Raw genomic sequence first — 15,888 nt, 5'->3', positions numbered from 1 at the left:
ACACGAATGACGTCCTCCACCAGGAGACCGGAAGCCCCGCCCCCACCCGAGCGGACGCCCGGTGCACAGCCTTCTGGGCAATGTAGTTTTTGCTTTACAAACGAGCCGCAGAAGAACGTGTTCCGGAACCGGTCTTCCTCGTCCTAAAAGACTTATCAGGCCCAGAGTTCGCTGTCAGACCCGCCTCTTCACAGCGAACACAACGCGGGGTGGACCGAGGAGAAAGGGCGAGGCCGTCCCTCTCATGCCCGGGTAAGTCGAGGCTCAGGGAGCGGGGGCTTCCGACCGGGGTCAGGGCACGTGCCAGGTCCCGTAACCGGCTTCTCGGCTCGGCTGGTGAGCTCCCCCGTGCGCCTCTCCTCCTGGCGATCGTCCTGGAGCGAAGACGGACGCTCGAGCGGTGACGTAACCGCCGAGACCGGGACGCAGGAAGCCCGCTGCGACGCGGCGCACGCGCACCGCACGGCCCCTCTTGGGCCGCCTCTGGTCCAGCGCCACGTGCTGCGGGGCCTTGACGCGTGGAGGCGGCCCCGGGAGCCCGAGGAGCGCTGTGCGAGCCTCTGAGCTGGGGAGGCCGCACCCGAGCGAGGCTGGGGGCAGGTCGGGACTCCAGTCTGGAGCATGGGCACTTCCAGCTGTGTCTGAGCGCCGGCAGAGGGGTCGTGCGTGGATACGGAAATTTCGGGCATTGTTAGCAGATGCTGCCATCTCAAGGCAACACGAGGGTGAGACTAGATGGAGAAAGGCATGGACAGGGGCGAACCCTGAACCAAGCCGGCATTAAGTAGCTGCAGACAAGAAACCAACAAAATAATGTTAGGAATGCTAACATTCCTTTCAGATTTATATTAGGCAAAATCTTACAAGTCACCATCAGTGACTTACTTAGTTTTCTTCTCATGACTATGAAAGTGAGAGAATAAAATCTCACTTCTAATGAATTGAGAATCCATACGGTTATGAAAATGGAAACAGTATGCAGAAAATGCCAAGAGATTTATTTTGTGGAATATTACTCAGCCACGAGAAAGAATGAAATTTTGCCATTTGTAACGACATGGATGGAGCTGGAGTGTATTATCCTAAGCAAAGTAAGTCAGAGAAAGACAAATACCATATGATTTCACTCAGATGTGGAATTTAAGAACCAAAACAAACGATCATGGGGGGGATAAAGAGGAAAACTAAGAAACACTATTCACTATAGAGAACAAACTGATGGTTGCCAGAGGACAGGTGGATGGGGGCATGGGTTCAGTAGGTGATGGGGATTAAGGAGTGCACTTTTGATGAGCATTGGGTTATGTATGCAAGTGTTGAATCGCTATATTGTACGCCTGAAACTAATATTACACTGTATGTTAGCTGAAATTTGAATAAAAACTAAAAAAAAAATTTTAAAAAGTGGAGAAAAGCATAGTGATTGAATCAAGGATTAAGATGCAGTTAATTTCCTAGAAGATGCTGTTTATAAAAGGAGGTTGTGGAGAAGTGTGGCTTAATTAGCACACGGAACAGTGTGATCCACCACTGAGCATAGTAATTTGACCAAATTGGAAAAGACATTCTTCTTTTCACATGGGGTTGACACGGTTAAATTAAATGGTTTGAAGGTAGGATGTATGTCAGATATCAAAGTTAAGATTTTTATATTCTGTGTCATGGGCGGCACAATGTCCGGAATCAGTGGTGAGGAAAACTGTGTAGCTATTGGAGACTTTGAAATCCCTACTTTACTGTAAAGCATGTCTGAGAGTTTTCGTAATTTAGACATATATCATCTAGTAGTCAATGTGGAAGCCCTAGTTGTCCTTTGTCTGCTTATCTACCTCCCCAAAAATGTGCTGGGTGATGTCAGTTTATCCAGCACCCAAACTGAGTAATATTGCAGGGTTCCTATGTACAAACCAGTTAGTTTATTAGGAATTTCCAGGTGTTTAATTGAAATACTGATTCAAGGGGCGCCTGGGTGGCTCAGACGGTTAAGCGTCTGCCTTCGGCTCAGGTCATGATCCCAGGGTCCTGGGATCGAGCCCCACATCGGGCTCCCTGCTCAGCGGGGAGCCTGCTTCTCCCTCTGCCTCTGCCTGCTGCTTCCTCTGCTTGTGCTGTCAAAAAAAAAAAAAAATTTGAAATACTGATTCGAGAGCACTGATAGGACAAAGCTAAAAAGCACAGAAATATGGGCCCTGGAGGTGCAGATGAAAAACCATGAGCCAATGTCCTGGAGCATTGAAATGACAAATCTGCAATAATGGGGCTGTCCATCAGAGAGTGGAGTAGCTGAGTTACTTAATTAGTGGGTCTGGTCACATGCAGAGATGTGGTCTTGCATGTGCTGGAAATTTCACATTGTGGAAGCCATGTAGAATATGGTGGAGTAACATTAACTCCATATAAAGTATGGAGTTCGGAAATAGTGGTGAAGGCAATGCCTGCGATGAGCAGAAAACATATTTAAGCTCCCAACTGTGTCTAGATGTTTATTCTGGTGCTGTCAGCTTATCATGGATGGAGTAGCTGACACATGCAGCTATAACAGGATACAGGGAAAAGTCAGAAGAGAGTTCCCTAAATTGCTGAAAGTGGAGGATGTGATTTCAGAAGATGTGGTGTTACATTTATTATTAGGGATGACTTATTTGATGCAATCAGAATATGACACACCACGGAGGTGCTAGTGAATTCATTTGAGAATTGAGTGGCATCGATGTGCAGTGAAACATTTTGTCTCAGAGACATGCTGGATGTCAGTACAAAGAGGGTGGACCTCCGGGTTGATCAGAGTCCTGGTTTACAAATGGCACACTCCTGAAAACACGGGGAATAGTAAACTGAGTCTAGAAGAAATGTGATAGGTGGTAGGTTGTACACCACCAGGGTGGTTGTCTGCATAAAGCAGTAACTAAGTTTTCAAGGTGAGTAGAGTCACCATCCTTGGGGACCAGGAGGGACATCATCTTGGGACGCTCTCATGGGAAAGAGTTTCTACAAGAAATAGATTCTACCCAGTCACATAACTGCATAGTCAAATAACTCTAAAGAACCGGTACAAAATGATTCAGCTTTTATTAATTAGCATCTTGCATCTTAGAAGAAACAAAGGACAGGTAAGATAGTGGAGCCAGGAGAGCTCCCTGGACAAAGACAATAAAACAGGTGCAGACAGGGCTCAAGAAGCCATCTGAACAGACGGAGGCAACACCCTCTGAGAGTGGGCCCGGACCCAGGGGTGCTCCAGGATCTGGGCCAAGGGCAGCCGCTCCGAAGGCTGGTATCTGAGAAGCTTGGAGATCAAGTCCTGGGCCCCCAAAGGTAATGATGGGGGAAACCTTACATCTACCTGATGAGGCCACAGAAGAAAAAAAGAGAACGTGGTTAATTTCTGTGCCGCATGCTTTCTCCATTCCTTAAGACCCTTCAAAGCACTGTTCTGGATCTTTTTGGACAACCTTTGTGTGCATCCCAGGCTCTGCAGCCTGGCTCCCTAGTGAGTGCCCAGAGTGTAGCCATCCTACCTTGAGGATGCGTCTGTAGGTCTCATTATGGGAAGGGCTCTCAAAGGGTGGATTTCCCACTAGCAGCTCATAGCACAGCACTCCAATGCACCACAGATCAACCTTCTCATTGTATGTTCTCCTTTCAATCATTTCTGGGGGCAAGTAGTCCAGAGTCCCACACATTGTCTTTCTTCTAGAGGACAGCAGGGAAGAGAGCACTGTGTAGAAGCCAAGAACAAGGGTAACCCTCCTTTTCTATATTCCAGTGAGGTGGGAGACCCTAGAAAGTCCGAGCAGTCCCCTCCTGAGCATGGGAGTTTGGAAACACTAAGTTTTAATAAGGATCAAGGTTTAGGGAAGGCAAATACTGGAACCCACCAATTCCATATTTTGGAATTATTCATAAAGTTATGTGGCTCCCGATCGAGGATGTTTTCAGAATATTTTGGGCATCAGTAGAGATTTTGAACAAACTGATGGTGCATCAAGAGGGACCAAGTAAAATTCCTGGAGTTATGGAGCAATGATTCTTACTTACATGGAAACTTACTGAGAAAGTTACATGTTAACCGAGATCAAAAGATAAAAGATAAGGTTGAGCCACATTCTTTCAGTCTACAAATGCACATTAAATATATGCATATGAAAAAGGCAGTACTCAAATACAAAACCAAATTTGTATCTGGGTCTTACACATGGAATGCATGAAATTGGATCATTCCTAAGTGGCACCCAGGGCCCATGCCGCCACCACCACCTTACCTACCTCAGAGATGGGGTGTGCACTGACCAGCCAAAGTCTGCAATCTTCACCTCACCCCTGAACCCCAGCAGTAGGTTCTCTGGTTTAATATCCCTGTGAATCACCTTTTTCTCGTGGCAGTAGGTCAGAGCATCTGCCAATTCCTCCATTATCTGAGTGAGCAAAGAAAAAGCCATCAGGAAATGAAGCCCACCACAATTTCATATGAGATAAAATATGCATTTTATAGTTGTAGTGGAATCTTTTATTTCCTTTTATTTCCTGTTTACCGACCCTGTTGCTTCCTTAATGGCACCACAGTTTTTGGTGGGGGAGGGATTCCTCTCCCCATTTTATGTGGTCTTATAGGATGGATGATAAAGTGGCCAGAACCTCCATTTTGCCTTAGAACAGCGAGTAGCTGGACACAGGACCTACGCTGAGCTATAACAGATGATCTCCCACAGGATTTGACACCTGAAGAAATGATACAAAAGCAGGAGGAAAATTGCAAGATCACTCATTCTGACAGCAAGCTGACCCAACCCTTCTGCTGGGATAATTGTTGCTCTGATTCCCCATCTGGAGCCCTCTAGAAATCTCTTGCTTCCTATAAGCCAATTCCACTCACTTATTCAGTGAACTCCTTCATAGGCCTTCAACATGCTTTTCTGCATAAGGTAGTGGAGTTAGATGGTCTTGCTTACACTAATTATTAATATTCTGGGGTAATTAGGGTATCAAACTGTGAAGTTATGGGCTGTATGTGTCATTATATAAAAGGTATAGAATTCGTGGGCGCCTGGGTGGCTCGGTTGGTTAAGCGACTGCCCTCGGCTCAGGTCATGATCCCGGAGTCCTGGGATCGAGTCCTGCATCGGGCTCCCTGCTCGGCAGGGAGTCTGCTTCTCCCTCTGACCCTCTTCCCTCTCGTGCTCTCTATCTCTCATTCTCTCTCTCGAATAAATAAATAAAAAATCTTAAAAAAAAAAAGGTATAGAATTCAGAAACAAACAAATAGAACCTGGACAATAATGACAGCCACAAGCAGTGACACCCCCCCCATCCCCCCGCCAACCAGTCCACAATAAACTCCGACCTCAGAGCCCCCAGGCCCCTGCCTCACCGTGGCTGTGTGCTGTTCATCTAACGTGTGGCTCTTTTGCAGCTCCTTGTAGAGCTCACCCCTTGGAGCATATTCCAGAATCAGGTACACACGGCGTGCGTCATGGAAATAGTTGTACAGACGTAGGATATTGGGGTGTCTGGAGAAGAGACAGAGGAAGGGTCAGACTCATAAGACCCAACTCCTGATGCTATCACAAGTGACTGGTCACACAAAGGGCAAACTGTGCTGGGACCAGAATAACAGCAGCCTGATACTGGAATGTGTGAGAGAACAGGAGCAGGCATCAGGGTTTTGGTGTCTGAAACAGGGACGATTACATGGTGTAAGTGGAGTGAACTGCAGAAAAAAATCTTCAAGGTGGCCTGTTTGAGGGTAGTTTGGGGGAAATGCTGGGCTCAGATGCCGGAGATGGAAGAGAAAGCAGAAGAGCAAGAAGCCAGTGCCGGATTCGCCTACAGGCTGTCCTTACTGTAGATGCGCCTGGATTTCAATTTCCCTGCGCAGTTGGTGCTCCAGTCCTTCCTTTTCTATCTGGGACTTGAAGAGGACTTTCAGGGCCACGATAAAATGGCTTTCCTTGAGCCGAGCCAGGTACACATTCCCAAATTTTCCCTTGCCCAGAGGACGCCCGATTTCAAAGTCATCAATTGTGAGTCGCCGCCTGAGAGCAAAGGAAGGAAAGAGCCTCAGGTTGGGAGGTAGGTGGAGGGCCATCAGGGGCTGTGAATGCTCACCTTCCTCTTCCACTTCACCCCACCTCTGCCCCTCGCCCTTCTCGGGCACAGCCAGGCTGTCTGGTCCGCGAGCCAACACGGAACACGTGCCGCTCGCTCTTCCTCTCTCTCCCCGCCCCCTGCCCCCTTCCAGAGACAGCGCCGAGACACTCACACGGGCGGGATGCTGAGCTCCACGCGGCCTGCTGCAGCTGCTTGAGACAGACGGAGGCCAGCGCTTCCTCCTGCGCACCCTCCCGCCCCAACCACGGGCACCAGCCCTTCGCAACCTTTTCTCTGGTCCTGGGTCCTCGCCCCTTCACCTGCGGGCCCGACACCGCCCGACTTCATCACAGCGTGCGGGGGGCTCCCGGCAAGAGACGACGGCGACGGGACAGCCTCCCTGAGCCCTTTGGAAATGTCCTGAAAAGGCGTGAAGGTAGGTGATATTCAGGCTGACGCCCCTCGGGTGCCGACCGACCCCGACGCCGCCTGCACTGACGCCCCCAGGAGGTTCCCCCGCTGCTCGCCGCCTCGGACGCGCGGAGACCAAGGCAAGCCCGGCGAGCCGGGGCCGTGGCCTTTATCCTATCGCCCCCCTCATTGGCTGAGCCAGCACTTCCTGATTGGCTCCCATTGGTTGAAACTTCTGAGCGAGCAGGCAGCGTGCCCAATAGAAGAGACAGAAATGGGAGCTTCCGCACACGCTTAGCCAATGAGATTGCAGGGCGCGGGGACCTGCGGGTCGCTGGGGCGGGGCGGGGCGGACAGCAGGAGCTGGGGCCTCGGGAAGGGGGGGACGAACGGAGGGCCGCCCAGAGGGGACGGTGCGAACGGGTCTCCGAGAATGAATACCTACAGAAACCCGTGAGTGCGCGAATCCGTTAATGAGCTGACGTGGTGCACGTGGGCGTGAACAGACACCAATCGCAGGAAGCTGCCGGGGTGCCCCCGTGAAGTCGGAAACCGCGTGCGCGCCGCCCCGCTTGAAGGTCACGTGCGGTTTGGGCCCCTCTCCGCTCCCCCCGGGAGTTCGGCCTCCGCGCCGGACGTCCCGCAGCGCTTGCACTCCGCTCTGCAGCCCCCAGCCCCGGAGCCTCGCCCAGCCTAGGACTGCAGGCGCATCCGGCGCGATGGCACAGCCTAGTCACCCCTTGCCTCCGTGTATGTGTTGGACCAGCAAAAAAATGGGTTTATTTGGACATAACAGAGACTTACAGTGAGGGACAGGGAAGCTACAGCAAAAACCATAGGCTAGTCCCTTAAACATAGGAGAGGAACACTATTTTATGGAGAAGGAAATTTGGGAGCAGTTGTGAAGCAAAGGCCATTGGAGAAAAGCAACAGATTAGTAAAAGACAGTTTCCCATTGGTTGAGTTTCAGGGGTAGTCTATTGCTTGTACATCTTTTCTCCTTGGGGCCTATAATTGATGGTTCTTTCCTGTTGAGGATTCTTCTGTTGAGGTCTGTGATTGACATCCCTAGGCGGCATGTGAGAGCCCCGCCCCCCCCTCCCCGCCGGCCTCCTGACTCCATTTTAGTGAAATTCCTTTTTATTTTCACAGACCCTGTAATCAGTTTGCATTTGGGGTCTCAAATAGTAAAATCAATCCACATGTCTATTTGGCAAATACAGATGTTTCAAAAAGTTTTAAATGGAATTCTTTTAGACAGGTAACAATATAAATTGTTGGAGAAATAGAATTTAAAAAGAAAAAATCTTCTCCCAACCCAGAAAACCTCTCCACAAAGATAGTAGAGAAAAAAGTTTATTACCAAATAAGGCTTAAACCAGAATTTGATGCCATATCACAGATAATCGCTGAGAGATGGCAAAGTCAGAAAGATACCCTTTCATATTAGCCAAGCAGATACTGGCTTTCTCAGTGTCTCCCATTACGTATTTTCAACATGGACGATAATTAGCCCTCAAGTAAGAAACCATGACGGCACCACTTGTTATGCAATTCATCCTAAATTTACCTAGTAATTGGGCTGCCTACCTGCTGCTACATTGGCTTTCTGTACGGGAAAACAAACTTCTCATTACCTGAGGGTAGAAGGTAGTGTTAACCTTAAACATAAAAGTTATTTTCCCAGCAAAAATGGGTTTATTTGGAAATAGGATAGAATTGCAATTAGAGACATGCAGGCTATGGTAAAACCATAGGCAAATCCAACAAAGAGGAAAGTTATTTTATGGAGGAGGAGTAAGTTGGGACGGTTGCTTTGAACAAAATCCTTTATGGAAGAGCAACAGTTCAAGGTCATGAGAGTCTCAGTGGCAGAGTTGCAGGGATGGTTGATCTGGTGGGAAATGCGGTGTCCGTATTCCCTGATGGGGCCTATAATTGACAATTCTTCCTGAGATTGACGGAGTGGTGCTGTGTGAGAGGTCGCCCTTCTGGCCTCCCAGCTGTTTTAGTTTTATTTGTTTAATTTTTAAAGATTTTATTTATTTGACAGAGAGAGACACAGCGAGAGAGGGAACACCAGCAGGGGGAGTGGGAGAGGGAGAAGCGAGCTTCCCGCGGAGCAGGGAGCCCGATGCGGGGCTCGATCCCAGGACCCTGGGATCATGACCTGAGCCGAAGGCAGATGCTTAACGACTGAGCCACCCAGGCGCCCCATCCAGCTCTGTTTTAAATGAGGTTTCCCTTAATTTTCAGTTTTGCAACTTGGAGCAAGGTGCCCCAAAATTAGGCCTCTACTTTCCCACAGAAATTGGGAGATAGGGATGCTATCTCCCTTGATGTGTGCATTTCAAAGAGATAGCTCCTAGGTCTTTTGAGAGACATTCCTGGGGTGGGAGAGCATGGGGTGCCTGAGGAAAAGCAAGAAGGCTAGTGTGTCTAGAGCTGCAACTGCAGGGGTTCAAGTGGGACGAGAGGAGTTAGATAAATGGAGACAAATTGTGTAGAACCTCGTCAGCCTTTGTAAGGAGGTTGTAACATGCTCCAGAACGTGTTCTAAAATGTACCGGCTGTTTGTTTAATCAGGTATCATAAGGCAGCAGACCTGGAAGTGATTGTCATGAAGAAAGTTTATGCTCACAGATCCCCACAAAGAAGAGTCAGGGAATGCTACCGATGGGAGATTCTGCATTGTATGAATGGAAATCTTGGTTCTTGGCTTCCCCATGAAAGATTTACATGGGGACCCACTCTCAGCCAGCCAGAAGGAAGGTAGCACGCACAAAGCAGTTTATTAAGGGCAGTACACTGTCAAGCTGGGAGAGCAGGCAGGCGCAGAGGTGGCAACTGCCCTGAGGTTGCAGAGATCCACGGAGGGGGTGGTCTCTAGTGGAGGCTACTTCCAGTCATTTGGGGGACTCCTCCCACTGGTTGGGAGGGGGTTTTTGACCTTACAAGGTTTGTACCAGAACCCTCTTGGCAACCTTCCCCCCATGGGGCAGGGGACAAAACTGCAATGAAAATTTACTGGAACGATCTACGGGTCACCCCGGTGCAGAGGTGGAAGAGGAGAGCACAGGTTCAGCACCTGTGGCTCTTGGTCTGTCAGCCCTGGGGTGTTGGAAGCCAGTCAGTACGTGTGACCCCAGGCTTCTAATGTGTAACCTACTTATCACCACCCTTATCTCCACCTCATGTCTGTCCTATTCTATCAGGCATACCATACAAGGCAGTATGGGGAGGCAGCAGCTGTGATGGAGAAAGCATGGCCCAGCACATTTAGTGTGTATTTTGCAGGAAAGGCGAGGCAAGACATGTAAACAGTTTAGGACTGACTTGTTTGAATACAATGTAGGGACTTTGGAGCAAACGGATCACTCCCTGTCTGGTACCTGGCCCTGGAGTTTTAGGGTAGAGGAATGCTGCCTCCTGGAGTTTAGGAGCCAGAGAGAGGCGGTTAGTTTGCATATGAAAAGTGAGGTCCTGAAAGAGTTGTTACCTAGTCCAGGGAGGGGCAGTGTCTCCCCAGTCAGCAAGGCCCTCGATGCCAACCACAGAAAACTAAAAATATATAGTTACTACACTGTGAAATAGACAACCATCCGGGGGGTTTTGAGCTGAATGGTAATGTAATCTGATTCGTGAATTAAAAGATCAGTCTGGGTATTGTGTGGAAATTAAACTATAGGAGGGGCAAGAAAAGGTACGATCTGTTAGGCTATTTTCCAGATGGGTGAGGACGCTGACTTAAATTAAGGTAGTGACAGGGGAGGTGGTTTATCACAAAGTACAAACAGTTGACCAGAAGGGAATTTTGTAAATTTGATAAATTTACTGTAACGATCAAGTTACAGTTATCAAATTAGTAAGTTATCAAATTAGTAGAGAAATATGGATATGAATGTAATGGTTTCACAGTATGGATTGTTGTTATTTTAACCTACCCATACCCCACACTGCCTCCTTCATATGGTAAGCAGATTTCTGACGATACTGAAGTGCACCTTCACAGAAATGCTTTACTACATAGAGATGCTCACGCAGATATCACTGTTCTGCTGTCACAGAGCCTAAGCCAAGGGCCAGCACGGTGGACTGTGCAGGAAAGTGTTCATTGAATAGGCTTTGGCTGCTCAACTGCTACGCATCCCAGAGCTCTGGCCTCTGACCAGCTCCAAGAAGACAACCTGAGTCCTTGAACATCTGGCCTGGTAAGAGTGACTTTAGGCCTGTATCTGCAGGCCCCGCTGCATCAGTCTGACCAGGTAATTTATGCTAACAGCGTAACTCACAGGGAATGATGGGTTTTGGATGCCTGAGGCTCTGAGCCACACCGTATGTTTGCCTTCTGCGATCCCACCGAGTGGCCATGGTCAGTCACGAAGGTACTGCATGCCTCAGGAAGAAACCCTGGACACCGAAGCTTGGGTGACGTTCCCTCATTGGCGATACTTGAACATATTGTCCCACATCTTTGCCAAAAGAGTTAAGCGAGGCCCTGTGTGACTGCATTGGGAGGGAACACCTGGAAGCTTGGGCTGAGTTTCCCCTAGACTTTTTACCCTGTGTGCCTTTTCCCTTTGGTGACCTTGACCTGTGTTCTTGTGCTGTCACAGACAGTGAGCATAACAGCAGTTTTCTGAGTCGAGCGAATCCTCCCAGCAACCCATCAAGCAGGAAGGTGGTTTTGGGGAGCAAAGAACCATATGTATACACGGTTATGATCTAGATGGTGTGCTGGTAAAGGTTCCCTGAGGACGTGCCATTTGAGATGAGATGGGAGGGCTAAGCATGCACTAACTGGGCAGTGTGGGGAGGGAAGACGCCATAGCAGGTGGGAAAGTGAAGGAAAGGGGAACAGGAAGCGAAAAAAAGAGACCAGAGTTGTGCAAAAGAAAAGGAAGTAAATTAGGCACATCCCACACCAGGTAAGGCCCCATGGATGGGCCACGTTAAGGATTTGGTTTTTATCCCAAGAGTGAAGGGAAGTCATGAAACATTTTAGGGAAAGGGGGCAGGGGTGAGCCCTCCATGACCAAATCGGAGCCGCATCTCTGGCTTCAGTGTGGAGAATCGACTGGAGGATAAAAGCGGAAGGTAAAGCAGAAGCTGAGGTGTCAGATGATGTTTGGATGGACCAGGGAGGGGGCAGTGGATTGCACAGCAGCAAGGTCCCATATGGGAAAACTTCACAATGACAACATCTGCTTGACACAGAAATAGAAGCAGAATAAACAGGGACTTAAAAAAAAAAAAGTCATGGGGCGCCTGGGTGGCTCAGTCGTTAAGCGTCTGCCTTTGGCTCAGGTCATGATCCCAGGTCCTGGGACCGAGCCCCGCATCGGGCTCCCTGCTCCGCGGGAAGCCTGCTTCTCCCTCTCCCACTCCCCCTGCTTGTGTTCCATCTCTCGCTGTGTCTCTCTCTGTCAAATAAATAAAATCTTAAAAAAAAAAAAAAGTCATCCCACAACTAAGAACAAGTCCAGGAAGCAAGGAAGCATAACCGGGCAGTCTGACTAGAAGGCCCATGCTCTTGACACTCCACCGCTCTAAGGAAGGCAAAACCCAGTTGCCCATTTACAATTTAGCTCAGACCATTCACTTGTGAGACACGTAACTTATCTGTGAGCAAGCAGATGACAGGTCGTTAACCCTCCAAACTCAAGGATGACATCACTGAGCATTTCAGAGGCCTCCGCGCATTGCACAACTGAGACAGGAAAGGCCATCTGTGGGCCAAGTGTGAGAAGAGAGGGAGCTGCGCATATTCCCAGAGGCCAGATTCCCACAGGCCTGTATAGAGGCCTGTATAGGTCTCTGTATAGAGCCCTCCCAGCTGGAGCCCAATGCTCCCACTCCCTCCCAGTCACTCCGACAGATCCCTCAAGCTGACGAAGCCTACAACACACTAATCCCAAGTTAGGTGCCCTGAATGATGCACATATTTGGTTTTCTGTTTGTTAAAGCCAGAGGCTAAGAGTATGAACAGCAGGAACAAAGAGATGAGAGATTGCTGACATGTAGTGTAGAAAACACCACCTCAATCTGGCCTTTACACTTTATAGACAAAGGTATTAACAGGGATATTTGCAAGTCAGACCACTTGAAGCCACACACACACACACACACACACGTGTAATACATATACATCTATCCGGTGTATATATACATATGTGTGTATATACAGAGTCCTAAGTAACATGTACACACACACACAAATCAGTATTTGGAAGAAGTCCTTTCTCACCAGATTTCCCTGTACCTTGTCATTACTAAATTAAATCCTGGCTAGTTTCTAAGTTCTACTGTGGCTTAGGGGTTTTTTTGGTTACAGTGGTTATGCTCATAGAAGCCTCCAAAGTTATGACTCTTAATTGTTGCTGTAGGAACTGTATTTGCTTTATGTTACAGAAATTTAATCAGCCTTTTAGTACCATTTCAGTCTGTATAAGGAAATAACACAGCAGGCTGGAGAACTCCTATCTTTTGAACTTGCAAGGTTTGCCCTTGGCTGGGGTTTGAGACCTTAGATGTCAGCAGGTTTTGCACCACACCTGGACATGTGTCTCAGTGTGCCCAAGTTTCTGGTATAAACAATGGGGCTTAGATTTAAGGCCTACTATCCTTCTGGAAACCTAGAACTTGGTGCGTGCTAGGAGAGCCCCACCCCCTCCAAAAAACCCCGGGTACCGAGAGTTTCTAGGGAGCTTTTCTAGTAGACTTTTCAAATCATTGTCGTAACTCCTTGATGGAGCTCAAATTAAGCATGTCCTGCTTGACTTCCCTGACACGGGACTCTTCAAGCTTGTCTCTGATGTCCTCTGGCCTTCTTCGGTCCTTGTACCTCTTCCCTTGGCTGAGTTCGCTTTCTATCCTTTTGCTAATAATAAATCATAGCCAGTGAGTATGACAAAACGTGGAGTCTTGTGAGTCTTCCTAGCACATCACTGAAACTGGGGATGATCTTGATGATTCCTGACACAATCATTGTGACTTCTAAAGTTTTACCGATCTGGCCATACAAGCCTGTGTGGATTCTCTTCAAGGTCAACATGTCATATACTGTGCCAACTACATAAACAGCTTTGTGTGAACACTCTGTGAGGGACCCAAACATTACAATAAAAAACACCCTGCTGTGAGTGGCCATTCACTAAGACACACATATACTGAGTCTGTAAGGGGAGAAAAAGTTAAAATGAACATAATGGGACAATGGCTGGAAGTGGGGATGATGAAAATGGCTGCAAAGTGTCTGACTTGGGCAACAACGCAAAAGACAGTGACATTCGCTGAGATTTTGGCACCTCAAACCCAATGCCAGAAACCAAATGCATGCCTTAGCCCTTCTCTACCTCCCAGCCACCTCACCCCTTGTCTGTACTTTCTGCAGTTGCAACAGATTATGCAGCCGTTAGAGTGAGCTTGGTTTATCCCAACCTGAAGGGATGGTCAAGATGCACTGTCAAATGAGAAAAGTAACTTGCAGACAAATGATGGTGATTTGTTCTATTCTGAAGGGGTGCACAGACCTGCCTTACGCAAGGCAGTAAAGTGGTAAGGGCGTGGATTCTGCAGCCTGACTACCTGACCTCCAATCCCAAATCCCATACTTCCTAATCAATTATGAAACCTTGGACAGATGCTTTGTGCCTTATTTTTCTAATCTGTAAAACAGGGATAACATTACCTACCACACAGAGTTATCAAAAAGATGAAAAGAGTTGATGTGTGTAAAACATTCAAAACGGGCGCCTGGGTGGCTTGGTCGTTGAGCGTCTGCCTTCGGCTCAGGTCATGATCCCAGGGTCCTGGGATCGAGCCCCACATTGGGCTCCCTGCTCGGCAGGAAGCCTGCTTCTCCCTCTCTCACTCCCCCTGCTTGTGTTCCCTCTCTCGCTGTGTCTGTCTCTGTCAAATAAATAAATAAAATCTTTAAAAAATAAAACATTCAAAACAATGACTGAAACATGGTAACATACCATGTCTGCTTGCTCTCATTACTACTGTGGGTGCATCCTCATGGTGATGGACATGACCACATGACACATGCAGACAGGCTCAGTATGTATGAATACTGACAAGGTGTGGAAGGATGACCAGAAAGAAACATTCAACCTGGAGACAAGAATTTGGGGAACTCTGCAGATCACTGAGCGTAAAATACCTTGAGGGGGAATTAACTCACTCATGGAACACCTCTCAAGTGAGAAAGCAAGGGTGACAGATTCTGAGAAGCACCACTGTTTGACAGATGGAAGAAGACACAGATCCTCTGAAGGAGTAGGGCAGGAACTCACAGAAACCGGGAAAGGACCTTCAAGTCAAAGAGGTGGGCAGCAGGAAATAGGTCCCATAACAGACTGTGTGTGTCGAGAAGGGGCAGTGCAGAAGCTGGGAGGACAAGAGGGGACTTTGTGAGACTTGCCTAAGTCGGGTGACAGTGGTGGAGACCACTGTTTAGTTGTCAGTGGGGTGAAGGGTCATGAGGGGGTGGGGACAGACAGTGGACAGTGACACAGGGTGTGTCTGAGAGAGAAAAGAGAAGGGCACAGCTCACTGGGCATCTGGGGCAGAAAGCGCCTGGGGGCAAGCCTAGAGACTTGAACACGGTATAGATTAAGAGGACAGAAGGGGATTAAGAGGGAGAAGTTAAAGACCAAGCAGGGAGGGTATACAGGAAAGAGGTCCTAGACAAACTGGGGGTTGGGTATGTGTCCAGCCACAGAAGAGTGATCCCTGAAGTGACCCCTTCTCCTCTGGGGCTCTAACAAGGCTGAGAGAGCTGGGGAATTTTACACACAAATCTCCCCTGAAGACTAGAACCCTGAGTAATCTGCAGATCACCTTCAGTTTTAAGACCCATTTTTAGAAATATCTGTGGACAAAAGAACTTCCATTTCTCCAGATACTTTAGGATTTCTATTCCAGCATCAAGATAAACCACCAGAGAATCCTGACTTTGGACTACATAGTTTTGCCTGTTTTCTAAGAGTCCTTCTTTGGTGTTATAACCTAGGCAAGGAAATAGAAAATGTAAAAAAAACAAACGAGAAATTAAACAAAAAACAAAAAAAAAGCAGCAGCCAAAATGAAAACTCGGTGAATAAGCTCAGCAGGAGAGGAAATGAGAGAAAAGAGAATCAGTGAGCTCAAAGAAAGATCAAGGGAGGGGTGCCTGGGTGGCCCAAGTCATGATTCTGGGGTTCTGGGATCCAGGCCCACTTTGGGCTCCCTGTTCAATGGGGAGCCTGCTTCTCCCTCTCCTGCTCCCCCTGCTTGTGCTCTCTAATAAATAAAATCTTAAAAAAAAAAATCAATGGAAATTGATCAATCTGAGTTAAAGAGAGAAAACAGACTGGATAAACAAAAAATCTGAGAACTCATTTA

At 48.1% G+C, this 15,888-nt stretch overlaps 1 protein-coding gene across 1 annotated transcript; it reads right to left on the bottom strand.

Annotated features, from left to right (window-relative positions):
• Window positions 1–3,060: 3,060 nt before the first annotated feature.
• On the bottom strand, window positions 3,061–8,519 carry AURKC (aurora kinase C). The gene is made up of 6 exons (XM_027618149.2): window positions 6,260–8,519; window positions 5,841–6,032; window positions 5,369–5,507; window positions 4,267–4,415; window positions 3,519–3,693; window positions 3,061–3,343 (listed from the first exon to the last, which is right to left on the bottom strand). The coding sequence occupies exons 1-6, from the start codon at window positions 6,433–6,435 to the stop codon at window positions 3,173–3,175; spliced, it is 1,002 nt and encodes a 333-aa protein (XP_027473950.1). The 5' UTR covers window positions 6,436–8,519; the 3' UTR covers window positions 3,061–3,172.
• Between the last annotated feature and the right edge of the window lie 7,369 nt (window positions 8,520–15,888).

The sequence above is a fragment of the Zalophus californianus genome, chromosome 17 (genome assembly GCF_009762305.2).
Source record: "Zalophus californianus isolate mZalCal1 chromosome 17, mZalCal1.pri.v2, whole genome shotgun sequence".
In the NCBI taxonomy this organism is placed as follows: domain Eukaryota; kingdom Metazoa; phylum Chordata; class Mammalia; order Carnivora; family Otariidae; genus Zalophus; species Zalophus californianus.
Note: the sequence above shows the minus strand (reverse complement) of the source record. Positions and strands in the feature narration are given on the sequence as shown.